Source organism: Ascaphus truei, chromosome 3 (assembly GCF_040206685.1).
Source record: "Ascaphus truei isolate aAscTru1 chromosome 3, aAscTru1.hap1, whole genome shotgun sequence".
NCBI classification, from domain to species: Eukaryota; Metazoa; Chordata; class Amphibia; order Anura; family Ascaphidae; genus Ascaphus; species Ascaphus truei.
Genome location: NC_134485.1, coordinates 326,621,566 through 326,636,536, shown reverse-complemented (window position 1 = coordinate 326,636,536; position 14,971 = coordinate 326,621,566). Strand labels below are relative to the sequence as shown.

The 14,971-nt window shown below is 44.2% G+C and overlaps 1 protein-coding gene across 1 annotated transcript; it reads left to right on the top strand.

Moving 5' to 3' along the window:
- The first annotated feature begins 319 nt into the window (after positions 1-319).
- CDK2 (cyclin dependent kinase 2) lies at positions 320-13,562 on the top strand. The gene is made up of 7 exons (XM_075591370.1): positions 320-603; positions 6,194-6,271; positions 6,503-6,623; positions 7,799-7,969; positions 9,874-9,975; positions 11,420-11,623; positions 12,105-13,562. Exons 1-7 carry the CDS (start codon positions 488-490, stop codon positions 12,204-12,206), a joined length of 894 nt encoding a protein of 297 aa, XP_075447485.1. The 5' UTR covers positions 320-487; the 3' UTR covers positions 12,207-13,562.
- The last annotated feature ends 1,409 nt before the right edge of the window (positions 13,563-14,971 follow it).

Below are 14,971 nucleotides of genomic sequence, written 5' to 3'. Positions count from 1 at the left end.
CTGACACTTATTTATTTCAATGCACCTCAGGGGTTATTAATCAACGTGTAAAAAAACGAGCCAGATTTCTTGAGCAATTGCTATTAAAGACATTCATTTTCCTTTCACATATAAATCCAGTCCTATGCTTATTGTTGTGTTTAGCCCTGCATGACTTAACCCCATAAATGCCAGGAGGGGAGCCGTTCCAAAAAATAACATGGATCGTCCCGTTACCGCCAATTAATGAATGATGCCATTGTGACGTGGGGCAATACAGCGTTCGATTCGGTATTATGACGTCACAAAGGACAAGGCGAGCGCTCAACCAATCGAAAGTTTGAGGGGCGTGGCAAAGCGGTGGCGGGAAGTTTTCGGGAGGAAACATTGTAGGGAGCTCGGAAGATTGAGCGCCAATCCCCGAACCTAACCCCGGGGAACCGAATCCGGGACCCCGATCCAGTTAGGCACCCCCTCCCCCCCCGGGACACGGCGCCTCTCCTCCGCCATGGAAAACTTCCAGAAGGTGGAGAAGATCGGGGAGGGCACGTACGGGGTGGTGTACAAAGCTCGGAACAGGGTGACCGGGGAAGTGGTGGCTCTGAAGAAGATCCGCCTGGACACGTGAGTCCCGGGAACATGCCCGCATACCCCACATAACCTGTGACAGGGAGGCACCCGTCTGACAACTGCCCCTGCTAGGGAAAAGTCATCATTCATAACCGTGGGATACTATGATAGCCAGCAGGACCAGTCTGTATTAAACAATCACATTGTTATGGAGGCAGTGAAGTCTCTGGAGCCAATGTACAATGATTTGGGGTAGTCAAAAAGTATAACCATCTGCAAAAAAAAAATCAATAAATGATTTTCCTCTTGGAGCTGAATAGGATGGGAATTTGTAAACAAGCACTTCTCTTATACACTGGCTATTAGGGCAACCCCTGCTTGTCATTTGTCAGCAATATTAAGACTTCTGTTTCCCCATAGGCCTTCTGATGGTGCTCCGTGGTACTTTTTCTCTAATTCTATAGGATGCAGATTCCTATGGTAGGAAGATCAATCCTAGGTGTTTTTTATTCACACTCCCAAGAATATGCATTCAAAGTAGTGGTACAGTCACAAATCAGCTCAACATCGCTTTTTTTTTGTATGGGTTGGGTGCTATGGGGAAGGTGATAACTAACATTATTAGTGAGTGAGCATTTATTGGAAGACTCAGTCACTCAATATAGGAATAAGTTGATAGCAGAGTTTTACAAATCAGTATTTCTCTAAAATGTCAACTTCCTGTTGAAAATGTGTAAAATCCCACTCCTTTTATAGGGTGTAACCCCCGAGATATGAACACGCAATTGCATAGCCCCTTCTCCCCTCTCTTTTGTGCTATTTTTATTTTTTTTTGCACAAGAGAAAGTGGTTAATTGACTTTCAATATCTTTCTGTGGATGAAAATGCCAATATTATCAGCAAGTACTGTAGTAGAAGACAGCTCTCCTGTTCCTGACGTGTAAGGTAGTCCTGAGATGGACACTAAACCCTACCAAGGGTCTAACCCTACAGAGTGTACCAAAGACAGAACTAGGGAATGGCACTGGGACTGGTTTAAGGATATTGCACCCCTGGTCTCCCCACCCGTTACCCCCCAGAATTAATAGAAGCAAGTCACGGGATTGCCAGGGAGTGGGCCTCTGTGCATTACATCTGCTGGACCTATTGTCAGCACACTCTAATTCTAGCAGCCCTGCTCATCGCTTTCCTAATGAGACTGAGCTACAGTCATATTCTTCCCTGGTTATTGTGGCATAATGCAATCACCTATTGTAAAAAAAAAAGAGCTTAGTGTGATGCCATTAAAAGCTGTTTGCCAACTTTATTTAACTTTATTTCTTTTAAGGCCAAAAGCCTGCAGTAGTGTGTTCACATGGCAGCCCCTGTTGTTTATTGTCACTTGGTGTACGCCAGCAGCAGAGCTCCTTTCTCATGCGGACTTCAGTCATTGTTTTATCCTGAGCCTCTATTGTAAGCCCAGTGAGGTCGCAAGGTCTTAGCCCCTTAACTTGGGGTTTGGACTTATTGTTCAGGCGTAAAATGCAGTGTTTCAAATTCAAGGCACAGGGAATAAACTAGAGGTAAAAGTAGAGATGCTACTGTGAAGTATGATGAAGATGCCTTTAAATAAAATAAACCTGCAGTGGGAACTGCACCAGTAGATCTTCTCTTGTTATAATATAGGTCGTTGTGTGGAAAACTGAATACAGTTCGTATGCCACTATGTAACTACCAGTGGGTAACATGGTGCCTAGACAAGTGTGACATCTGGTACTTACTTTAACATATCCCAGTGGTTTTCAACCGGGGTTCTAACGTGTTCCTTGCAATTTTCAGGTCATTTGAAATTTGTACCAAATACAGAAGATCTCGGACAACTATTAGAGAGGGTTGGGGTTCCTTACAATGCATCTGATCTCAGACGCGCTATAAGAGGGGGTTGGGGTTCCCTAGAATTTCACAATATAATTATAGGGTTCCCTAACCTAAAAAGTTAAACACTGCCATATCCACTAATGTTTGGCTTGCTGTTGGAGTAAGGTTACACAGGTAATGGAATACATTACATCATGACTCTCCAGCAAAGCTGTCCAGTGAAATACGTTTGTCAAGTGTTTGCACAGTCTCCTATCTGATACCCAAGAAGTATCAATTCTGCTGCGCCATATAATCATAGGATACTCCTGTAACATGATGTATTATCTAAGGATGTAAGTTCTTATATATACATTTTGCTTTACTTAAAACATACAACTTTTACATGTTTGTACTATTACAAGTTACCTCAATTTTATTCACACTTTGCATTAGTCAAAATGAATGAAACAAAAAAGATGTAGGTTTGTTGAAGAGCCCCCTCCCTTGTGCAGTATATGTAAGTGTAATGTCCCTATGAGTGCAGTTAATGCAACGATCACCCCCAATAAATGGCATGAAAAATGGCTACAGTGTAATAAACAAATACTAATGCACACTAATAGTTCATAAGTTCAATAGTTCGATACCCGGCTTACACCCATTCTATCCACCTTTAAGACACACTTGCTTAAAGAAGCATATGAGTAGCACCGTAGATACTACTAGACACACGATACATAAAGCTTGGCCCCCTGCAGAAGCACTTACCAAAATGCCCTACTGTTTATGTACGTTCCTCCTACATACCAATTAGATTGTAAGCTCCTCGGAGCAGGGACTCCTCTCCCTAAATGTTACGTATGTCTGAAGCACTTATTCCCATGACCTGTTACTTATATTTATTTACTATTTGTTATTTATGTTTGCCACGTGTATTACTACTGTGAAGCGCTATGTACATTAATGGCGCTATACAAATAAAGACATACAATATAATAAGATGCTCATATTGCATTGCAACAAGTAACCAACATACCGTTTTCACCCCTAGGTAGGACATGCTGGAAGCTGAATCTTGGATGTATTGGTGTGCATTTGTTCACCATGGGACTTTTATTGCGTCTGACTTTTAGATTTTGGTAGTGTACTAATGTATTGTTGAGATAATCCAGTGTGCCCTATCTATGTGGTTTCTGTTACCTCTTCTACTGATGTATTTCTATGTATGATTAACCCATCAAAGAATACTCGCAATAAAATACCGATCCTGCCAAGCATTAGGACAAAGGTTTGATGGAGAATTTGACCAATTTTCTGAACGACACTTGTCAAAACGTTTGGCAGCCCTGGCTCTCCTACGCGGGTAACCCAGAGCTGAACCCAAATTCAATCCTGTTATAGCCTTTCTCTTCTGTGCCTTGGTTCCCGACTGCAGAGGTGTAGATGAGATTAAAGTTGTCGGTACCTTGTATAAAGTAGCCAAACCCCACATTTTCTTTGGTAGAGGTATGGACTTTCGCAACTGATACTCATCCGGAATATGTCTTACTCTTTGATATGTATAGTCATTATGTGATGTAATGGCATTCCTCCCCCCCATCTCATCTTATTTGTGTTCTTCCCGCCCCACTTATCTTTCCGACGTTGTGCAAATTCCAAACTTAAGTTTTAAAAAGAATACTCTCCAATTTATTTTATTTGTAAAGTTTTACCAGGAAGTATTACCTCTCGTTTTTCATTTATGTCCTGGGCATAGTTATGATGACAAATAATACATGATTACATGAAGTGAACAGGGTTATACATTATATACAAGACATTGCATGCACAGCTAGAGATAATGTTATAGGCGTATGTAACCATTACAGACAAGGTTAAAATGTGAGACAGCTTTAGTTTTTAAAGAACTTAGACTGGTGGTGGATGTGAGAGTCTCTGGTAGGTTGTTCCAGTTTTGGAGTGCACGGTAAGAGGAGGAGGAGCGGCCGGATACTTTGCGGAACCTTGGGACCATGAACAGTCTTTCTGAGTCAGATCTCAGATAAGTGCTGCATGTGGTAGGGGTGAGGAACTTGTTCAGATAGACGGGGAGCTTGTCCAGAAAGTATTTCAAGGCAAGACAGGAAAGATGAACTTTGTGCCTAGACTCTAGTAATGACCAATCTGGTTCTTTGAGTATTTTGCAGTGATGTGTATTGTAATTGCATTGGAGAACGAAACGGCATATTGAATTGTAGAGGGTGTCAAGTTTAAGGTGAGTTTGGGGTGCTGAGCCTTATACTATGTCCCCACAGTCTATAATTGGCATTGGCATCTGCTGTGCGATGTGTTTTCTGACCAGTATAAAGTACACCTTGTTTGGCATAGGTTTTGGGTGTCAGGGTATCAATGTGCAACCCAAATGTTAAATGGGAGTCAAACCATATGCCCAGGTATTTAAAACTAATAGGATGGTATTAGAGTTGGTTCTGATCTGGAGCTCATTCATTGGAAGCTTTAAAAATGTAGCTTTAGCCCAAATACCACTTAGGCCTGGGACATAGTACGGTGAGCCTTGCTGAGCCGCGCTGAGCAGGTGCACTTACCCCCTGCATCTGTCATCAGCGCGGCTTGAGCGTGCGGAGGCTCAGATATTTTGGAGAGACAGGCAAGTTTAAAATTTGCTGCTCGGGAGCGGTCACGTGACCGCTCACATCCAATGGGAGCGAGGGACTAGCCCCGCCTCTGCCCCGCCCCCAAAACACGCTCACTGCCTCTCCAGCCAGGACACAAAAAAGCTCCAGTTTGAGCAGACGAGGCAGATCAGCGCGGCCCGAGGCACCATGCCCGAGGCCTAAGTCTTGTCAGTGTTTAAAAACAGTTTGTTTTGGGAAATCCCATTTTCAAGTCTCAAAAAGTCAGATTGAAGTATGCGTTCAAGGTTAGGGCTGTGTGTATGTAAGGCTGCGTCCCCACTGGCGCTGAGCGTGCTGTGCGCTCAGCGCTTGCCGCTTTTACTTATTACAGTCTTTATATGGCAGTCCCAGCACGCTCACGTAAGCTTGGCGCTAGGTTCATGCTCATTAAAGAGAAATAGGAGTTTTTTCTCCGTAGCTCGTAAATGTGTTAAACAGTTGTAATGTGAAACGCTACGGTTACTATAAAGTGTGTTCAAAATGTCCTCCCCTTGCTGCTGAAATGCACGCCCGAAGATGAAAACGTTTTGGACCATACTTCTTGCTCTGTCTCCAGCACTTTGTAACGTGCTTATCTTCTTCGCTACACACCATTTTGTAACTATGCGCTTGATGAGGTCATCATCCCATCCCCAATTCCAAAGAATATTAGATTAGAAAATAATTCTTAAATGTAATGACCTACTGTGACACTTATACTTGCTCACATTTTCATGAAAATGTAGTGATTTTTCTGCAACATATGATAAAGTAAAGGGCCCCTTTTTAGTCTGAAGTGTGTCTGATAACTTTTTTTTTAATGGAATTGGGTGGGTCCCTCTGAAGCTGAATCATTCTATTGTTTTTAGATCGAGTAACTGAGATGTGTGTGTGTGTGTGTGTGTGGTGTAGCAGCAACATATTTCTGTATCTTGATGTGATGCTAAATATGTAGATGGCAACTTTCAGCTCATAGCCCCATTACAGTAATACCTAAAAGGGCTTTCATACAGCCATTTCTGGGGTGGCATTGGGACAGCAGATGGCTGTAGTGAGGAGACATGAGCAATGGTCATATTAACCATGTAGAGGTGGATGGTGGGGAGTGTTGGTTATACCTTTTTGTTCAGTCTGGTTTTCTTCCTTCCCAGTGAGACAGAAGGTGTCCCAAGCACAGCCATCCGAGAAATCTCTCTCCTGAAGGAGTTGAACCACCCCAATATTGTCAAGTAAGTGAGCAATCATATAGATACAAACCCTCTAACACTTTAATAGATCCGAGTCAAAAACATGTGGGGCATGAGGGCTGACAGGGTCAAGAGGACACTTGTGTGAACTCATCAGTTTGTTTTAATATCGCTCCTTTCCCTGCTCTCGATTTGCCATTCTTCTGTATTTCTGCCCTCTGTTTTTGACCTCTATTGATCTCACCTCCATGCTTGTTAATTTCCCCCCACCAGGCTTCTCGACGTAATTCACACGGAGAACAAGCTGTACCTCGTCTTTGAGTTCCTCAACCAGGATCTGAAGAAGTTTATGGACGGCTCCACCGTCAGTGGGATCCCCTTGGCCCTTGTTAAAGTGAGACAGACGTGTACTTGCCCGCTCACGTAGCAGGGATTTTCTTTACTCTCTTCTTCCAGCTCTGAGCTACCTGCTGACTAAAACATTGATCACAAAAAAATAATTAGTTACGTACACAGTGATGTTATTTTCTCGTTTCCACATGATTTGCTAATATTTTATTTATTTTCTCTATACAACAATGTGACCAAGAGACTGTTATCTCTGTTGGGGTATGTATACATACAGCATGAGTTGCATTACAAATACTAAAATACCCCATTGCTATCTGTGCAAGAATGTGTTTCGCGGTCTTTAAGTTCCAGAATGTTTGGTGCTTTTCTAAACAGAGCGCTATTAGGATGCTCTCTGCTTGAATTTATATAGAGTTGGGTTGGTATCTGATATCGTTGGTGTCTGGAACTGTATATAGAGTTCCCCTATCTCCTTTAGTAACTTACTGTGAATACAAGTTGCCTTTTGTGTTCTTTGGCCACCTATTAACTCTGTCCCTGCCATAGACACATCCAGGTAGATTGTAGACGGGCAGAGAAAGTGTTAACTCATGCTGCTCTCGTGCCGTGCGGCACATTGCACTGCGGCACACTCCTCTTGCATGCTGGACGGTGGGGTGATGTGATGCAGAGCAGCAGATGAGATGATCTTTCCTACATCACCCTCCTATATAAGTACTCACAGGTTACATTGTAGCTATGGGACTCCTTTCTTCCTCCTGATGGGAAGTACCACTCTTATGTGGGAACGGGCCCAGGAGGGCTAAGTGCCCGCGACGTACCCGCCCCCCTTGATTTTTGGATTCTGTTTTCTTTTTTGTGTTGTTGCCTTTTTGGAAGTGTGTAGTACTTCTTCCTTCCTTTTTTTTTTATTTTTATTTTTTTTTTTTTGCACACTGATATTTTTAGTACGTAGTTCAGTGTGTTGTTTGTCTTCCTTGTCCCTCTTCCCAGTCCTCCTGGGTATACCCCTCTCCGGGGGAGTATTTGTGTAATTGCACCCTGACAGTGACCTGTGTAATATGCTCTGTTTATGAGATTTTGTTTTTCTTTGCATTAAACTGCTTTGTGTTTGACCACTATTGATGTCACAGGCGTTTGAGTGCTGCAGGTACTTTTCTTAGTATTGCACTGCCCATGTTAAGTGTTTCTTTTGCGCTCTTCCACCTTGACCTCCAGAGTTACCTGTTCCAGCTGCTGCAGGGTTTGGCTTTCTGTCACTCCCACCGTGTCTTGCACCGTGACCTAAAACCGCAGAACTTGCTCATCAACACCGATGGAGCCATCAAGCTTGCGGATTTTGGACTGGCACGGGCGTTTGGGGTGCCGGTGAGAACCTACACCCATGAGGTGAGCCACTTGTAAGCTAGAGCCTACAGTTTGTTACAGCACTATTTATTTCTGCTGTGACGTAACTCCGATGTAGAAGAGACCTATAAACCGTTGAGTCAATTTATCCTCCGTCTACATGCTGGTTACTATGCCAAGGTCGTGTCTAATTGCTGGATAACAAGGGGTCATCAACAATGTCGCTTGAGCCCTATGTCATTAACATCCTCCTAACCCAGCCACCTGTATTTTAATCCGAAGAATTCATGGATCCACATTGCTAAAACAATGAAATAAGTCTCTCGTATCTCTTGCATTATATGTAGGATATTGTAATTTTCAGCTTAAGTCTAATACCAGGTGGTTAGGAATGATCTAAGTTGCAATGATCAGGGCGGAGTTCTAAACCTGTGAAGGAGAAAATCAAAGTGATGACTTTGGATGGAGGCGAGTTTGGTAGCTCAAAATGCCATAGTTAACATTCCCCACAGGAAGCGGGAGATTGTCAGGTCAGGAATTATTTATGATGGTTAATGAGTCATATTTGGGTATGGTTTCAGTTTTTATTTTTTTTAACACATTGTAACGAACAACAGTATTCATATCAACGTTATACATGGTCAGTTATGGATTTCAGTTGCCCTATATAAGTGAATAGGAAGCAAAAAGTGATGCACTGTGAGTGCTCATTTGAATGTTATTACCCAGAATCCCTGGCTGCAGCGGATGCATTGTTTGCTGTGTGATTAGGGGGTAAAACCGGTTGGTGGGCCTGTCTGAGACATGAGTGCTCATAAGCAGGGCCGGCAATAGAAATCTTGTGGCCCAGGACAAATGAAAGGAGAAGCTCACTGTGGGTTCTAGGGGGGGACCCGGGAGGCAGGCAGCGGCGTAGAGTAGATATGGGCCTTCTACATAGGGTTTCACAACTATAAATCCTATTTGCTTAATTTGAAGACTGTCTGATGGTGAGGAGCACATCAGTCTTGTTAAGTGATTCTTAGGTCTGCAGCAGGAGGCCAGAGGGGGACGGAAGCTGTAGGTGTCCGCTCCCATGTTACCAGGTCTGACCTGGATCACGTTATGTTACTTTCTGTATCACACACACTGTATGTGATACACAAATCATTTCATGTTCGTATCCATATAATGTACTATTTGTCCTTATGCCTGAAACTTGAAATAATGTCCGAGTAATTCTCATTTAGCGGCACACAACTACCTTTACCAGCCTCTGCACTGATGAAGAGGTATCTTGTGTATTAAGTCGCATCAGGCTTCATGTTTGTGATCTCGTAACCGTGCTCCGAAACCTTTTGCACTGAAGGTTCTAAACTTAAGGTGTATGGACTCTTATTTGTAAGGCTTCTGAGCACTTCTTTCTCCCCCAAACCTCCTTTGCTCCCATGGATGTCCAACGTCCTGATAGTTACATGTAGTGAAGCAGGGATGCTACCCCCCTCTCTGAATGAGATTGCCACACGGGCTAGTCTTGTACCTCTCCACACCTTAGCGCTTCCTTTTATGTCGCTGCTTTCCCCCACTCCCCTTGCCTGACGTCTGAGTGTAGAAGTTCTCCATAGTGATGAATAAGCGGTTCCACCTATGGGAAGGCAAACCGTTTCAGAAACACATGTGATCAGGGAAGTTTAACATATATAAAACGGTGTTGGAAACCATAAGCAAAAGAAAAAGGGGATTTTATATTTAAAGAACAATAAATAATGCAGCCAGCACCGTTGCTGATTCATTTCGCTATATGGATTTTCTTGTTTATCTTTAAAAAAAAGTGCTGGTTCTTGTGGATAGAAAAATAACCCGGTCTATAAAAACACTTTCTGTCCTTACTGGTTTTGGGGGGGGGGGGACAGGGTTTGTAGATCTGATTTTAAAATGTTTTGCCTGCGTCTGGTTTCTCTATGCAGGTCGTCACGCTGTGGTACCGAGCTCCGGAAATCCTTCTTGGCTGCAAGTACTACTCCACCGCTGTGGATATCTGGAGCTTGGGGTGCATCTTTGCAGAAATGGTAACTACAAAAAGCTGCCACTCCCATCTCCCTGCATTACCCGCAAGTCACACAGCCAGTGTTCCATCTCGTGTTCCGTTTTGGTGCAATCCTGCCTACCAGCACACTAAAGCAATGCTTCTATTCCAGAGAGGCATGGAAAGCCTCTGCATACTCGCTTCATGCGCTGTCGCTGGATTCAATAATATTCGAGGCAACTATAGGCACATACAACAAGGAGTTGGAGTATTCATGTTTGTTATGAAGATAATTGCTGCTTTTAAAGCCCTTTATCTTTCCTAGTATATGCTTAAATATATGTTCAATATAGGAAAACAAACGCCTTTCCTTTCAATGCCACTTCTGCAGCCTATTGAATTGAGAACAGCTGCAAATCATATATTCAGTTCTCTCCAAGCACAAGTTTGTAGTTCAGAAAAAGAAGAAAGGGATTTTGTGATATCCAAGAAGCAGTGTAATATCCGTGTTGCTGGCCAAGCAGTGTCTGCTGATCCGGTTTTTTTCTAGGTTTTTATTGCCCGGGGCTGGTGATATACCTAAAATGATTCAGCAGGCGTCATTCAGCAGAAATTGGGGCTGAGGGCAGTGGTCTGCTGAACGGAGTGAGAGTAGGACACAGAATGAGGGCCTTGTCTGTTTCACACAGCGTGACTTGAATGTGATTGAGACAAGGCCCGTCACACACTGCTTCCTCTCCCTGAGGGTATGTTGGCTGTGAGGTAGCTTTCATTCCCAGTACGTGCTGCTGATACAGGAATGTCCCTTGAGGGTAAGGTTATGATGCAGCTGATATCGCCGATGTGCTATTGCACGACTCCCATGTGATCGGTGGTGGAATTCTAAGCTTTGACAATTGGGTGCTATTCTCACGTGGCTTCCGTTTCATAAAGAGACATGGACTCGCCAAGTTAGTGTTTAAAGAGGTAAAGGATTGGTAAATGGAAGGATTATAACGTGACGTATTAACGTCCCTTGTCAGGCTGCCCTTAAACATTTTCATCCTCGACATGAACAAAAGACCCCCTCAGGAGTTAGGGCGCCTTCCATGCTCTAATTTAGGGACATTTTTTACACCTTGAGGGCCACAGACAAGCCAGGTTGTGAAGGCGTGCAGGATTGCGAATGAAGGTCTTCATGTAAATGAGAAATGTACACATGCAGCACAGAGTTCCCGAAGACCTGACTTGTTCTGGGCTCTGCAGGACACTGATCGTCTATTACCGGAGTGGCCAGCTCCAGCTCTAAAGGGCCACCAACTGGCCAGGTTTTCAGGATAGCCCTACTTCTGCACAGGTGGCTCGATCAGTGGCACTTTGAGGGCTGGAGTTGGCCACCCCTGGTCTATTAGTATCAAACCATATTATTACTTTGCATACCCACGTGAGCATTTTTGGTACTTTTTCCCCCAGCTGGGCACTTGATGCTTTTTCATTGCTCATTGCAGGTCACTAGGAGAGCTCTGTTCCCGGGGGACTCTGAAATCGATCAGCTTTTCCGCATCTTCCGGACACTGGGGACCCCTGACGAGGTGTCTTGGCCGGGTGTGACTTCTATGCCAGATTACAAGTCCACCTTTCCCAAGTGGGCCCGGCAGGACTTCAGTAAGGTGGTGCCCCCATTGGATGATGACGGTAGAGACCTTTTGGCTGTAAGTGACAGAGAAGACACAACTCTAAGGGGTCTTTCAGTGTGCCATGTGTTGCTTTACCTGTCAACTCTTCCCTATTGACCTTCACTTTTCCACCATCTTTTATACTTTCGGGGTTTTTTTTTCTCACTTTTCTTAACTTTCTTCATTTCTTATTTCTCTTTCCCCTAACCCTTTGTGTAATGAAAAGCATGCTACTACCATTAACAGCAATGCACTATGGGGGTTATCCATTCTGGTCTGTTACACGCTTATGCACCGGATCCGACGGTAACTCCCATTCAAGTCGATGGGACTTCACACTCAGTCTGAGGCGTTAACTCCTGCCAGACTTTAAAGACTATCCCCCTAAAGTCTATCCACTTGTATGGATTCATTGCATTGTTAACCATGCATTAGCCTCCGTTCGCCCTACCTTGGTACTTCATTTGTGTACCTCTCTCGTGGCCTGTCTCACCGTTCACCACATTCTTCTTTCCAGCAAATGCTCCAGTACGACTCCAACAAACGTATCTCGGCCAAGGCCGCCCTGACGCATGTTTTCTTCCGCGATGTGAGCAGACCGACCCCACACCTGCATTAAAGAGAAGAGCCCAGTGCCACGAATGTTCTACTCCCACTGCGAAGGCTGGCGACGGGGAGCCAGCATTTGGAACCGGAATCTCCTCTCGTTTTTTTTTCTCGTTCAGCTTTCGTTGTAGGATGTGCTCACTATTCAGCCCTGTAATTTATTAGCCCTGTGCCAGAGCGCATTCTCGGCAGCACCGTTTTAACATTATAGTGGCTTTTTACTAAAAATTAGTAAGATGCTGCAGACATTATTTAACTATTCAGCCCCTTCCCTACAAACGACATCTACCGAATACCCAGTCACCATTTAGCGGCTTCAGCCACAACAGTTTTAATACCCCGTCCCTGGAAGAGGTTCAAGTTCCCTCGCTTGCCACTTCCCAGCTTCACAGGTTAGAGCAGGATTATCTGATTGGCTTTATGCCACTTGGTAGTAGATATGACAAGTCAAATCACAAAACCCATGTGATTTGAGCCAATTCCTATAGCTGCCTTTGTTGTCTCTTTGAAATAAAAACGATGGGAGCGTGTTCTAATTTCCAAAGAGAAAAGTCATAAGCAACTCTTGGGAACCTAAAGTTATATGGCTGACACGCTATGCTTGGCAGGCTGGCTACAGCGCTGGTATAATGCACCATGGATGGTTAAAGTGGACTGTGACTTCCCTGGCTCATCAGCTTGGCATGGACTTGCTGTTCTGCAGATGGCTATTCTCCCTCGTGCTGTGCTCTCTGCAGCGTCATTCACAAGTGCTTTAGCTTTTCTGGATTCCCTGACTCCTCCTGCAACACCAGGATAGAAGAGGTAGCTTGCTTTCCATGCCAACCGAGTACGTTGTGCCAAGTCTTATCATGGACATGAGAGCTTGTGTTGCTGGTTCTCTTGAAGCTCTTCAGTGCTGGAGGAGACAGCAGGACAGTGGGGGGTTCCAGGTCCCTCAGAAACAATATGCATGCAAGCGAGGAGTTGAGCTTATTTCAAGTGAAGGGCGCTCAGAGCTTCGCTGACATGATGAAAACCACATATTGAATAGAGGCCATAGAAAGGTTAAATGTAACTGCCAAAGCAGCTAGTAACTCATTGAAAGCATTTCCTGCAGAAAGCGGGTGACCAGGAATCTGATGTGTAACGTTTTAACCAGGCAGAGAGACCTCCTGCAAAACTTTTACTTCTGCAGCCAGTTGAGTTACGCTCTGCCTCTGCAAAATGTAGTGTAGTTACAAAGTTAAGAGTTAAGCCTGCACCTTGTTTTAGTTTTTGATGAAATTCTTTTAATCTGGATTTTAATGTTCATATAGCGTTTTTACTCTGTAGTTTCTTATACCTGTTTAATTCTTGCAATTTAATAAAAAAAAGATATGTATTGTTACATTTGTTTTGAAATCCCCCTTTGTTAATTTACTTTGTATATGTAGCACACACGAACAGTCTTAAGACTCATCCGTGGACCCCTCCTGTCTTGGGATCCCCTGGTTTGGGAGTGGCGGACTGCCCACTTGACAGATTAAAAATGGCAGTGGGGATTAGCGCCTGCTCCAGCAACCGATAGAAAGCCGCATCTTTAGCGGAAGATTGATGTGGCTTTCTATTGGTGACCCTGCTGTAATATTTGTAGATCGGTTTGCCATATTTCACAAGAGCGGGAGCAGGGTGGGAAGGGTTTCTTCAAAATGTGCAAACAAAAATACAAATATTTGGGGAACTGGTGGGTGCCTGGACCATGGAACAGCTCCCGGGTACTCCCTGGTTCAAAAATAATAATAAAATAAACCTCTCCCCACCAAAGCATGGGGGATGCTGTTTTTGTCGTACCACATTGAATCTTTTTTTTTTTTGATCACTAGTGGTAAATGCACCTCAGGTTGGGAACCTCAGATCTAAATGATTTACCTTTTAAAATACTTGGGGTTTACTCTGAGGATGGAGGAATGTGTGGTTCTAGAGAGGTCTTGTACAAAGCCACAGTAACTGTTCTTATTCGCTTCAACAGGTGTACTATACACTACAGCTACTGTGGATTGGGCAGGTGTTGTGTAACATGCTCAGACTGCAGGTTTAAAGGGTCCCACTACATTTTCACTGCCTTTGCACTGCGTTGCAGGGCCACCTGGCATCACCCACGTGCCCAGCAACAGCGCTCCTCCCATAATGCACGAGTGCAGCGCAGGATAGGGCATACTATGACCGGTCGCGGTGGTGACTGACAAGTCAGCGCTGTGGCACTTAGTGTGGGGAGAACGTTGAGTGGGTGGAAGCAAAAGGGGTGGGGGGGAAAAAAAGCTAAACTGAGCACACTCCAGGACTCCTGATTTTAGACCGTGGCGGTGGGAGGTGTGTCTGACGCTGACACATTGTGACAGAGCCACCCTCTTTGCTCCCACGCTTAAAGTGCTTTTTTGGCCACTTGCCGTCTGAATCCCAGTTATGAGAACTAAAGGGGATCATTCTATATATTTCCTTTGGGCCGTCTTTGGATGAAATTCTCTATTGAAGACTCTGGGGATTTGAGCCCGGAAAGGCTTGACCGGCTGCTGTTTGGCATATATGGAATTATCACCAGTCTCACATTCTAGAAAGGTCTTTAAACTTGTCTGGAATCTGAAATGAAATAATTATTTGGTTCTGCTAAATGTTGTTTCAAAATACATGCCGAGGAACAAAGGCTCTCCTATGACAGAGTATATTTTAATCTTGGTTGCAGGTACATTAGGAATAAGGCATATCATGGCGCATACACCCATGAATACGTTGCTTCTCTGCCCATCAGCGCCCGTCCCC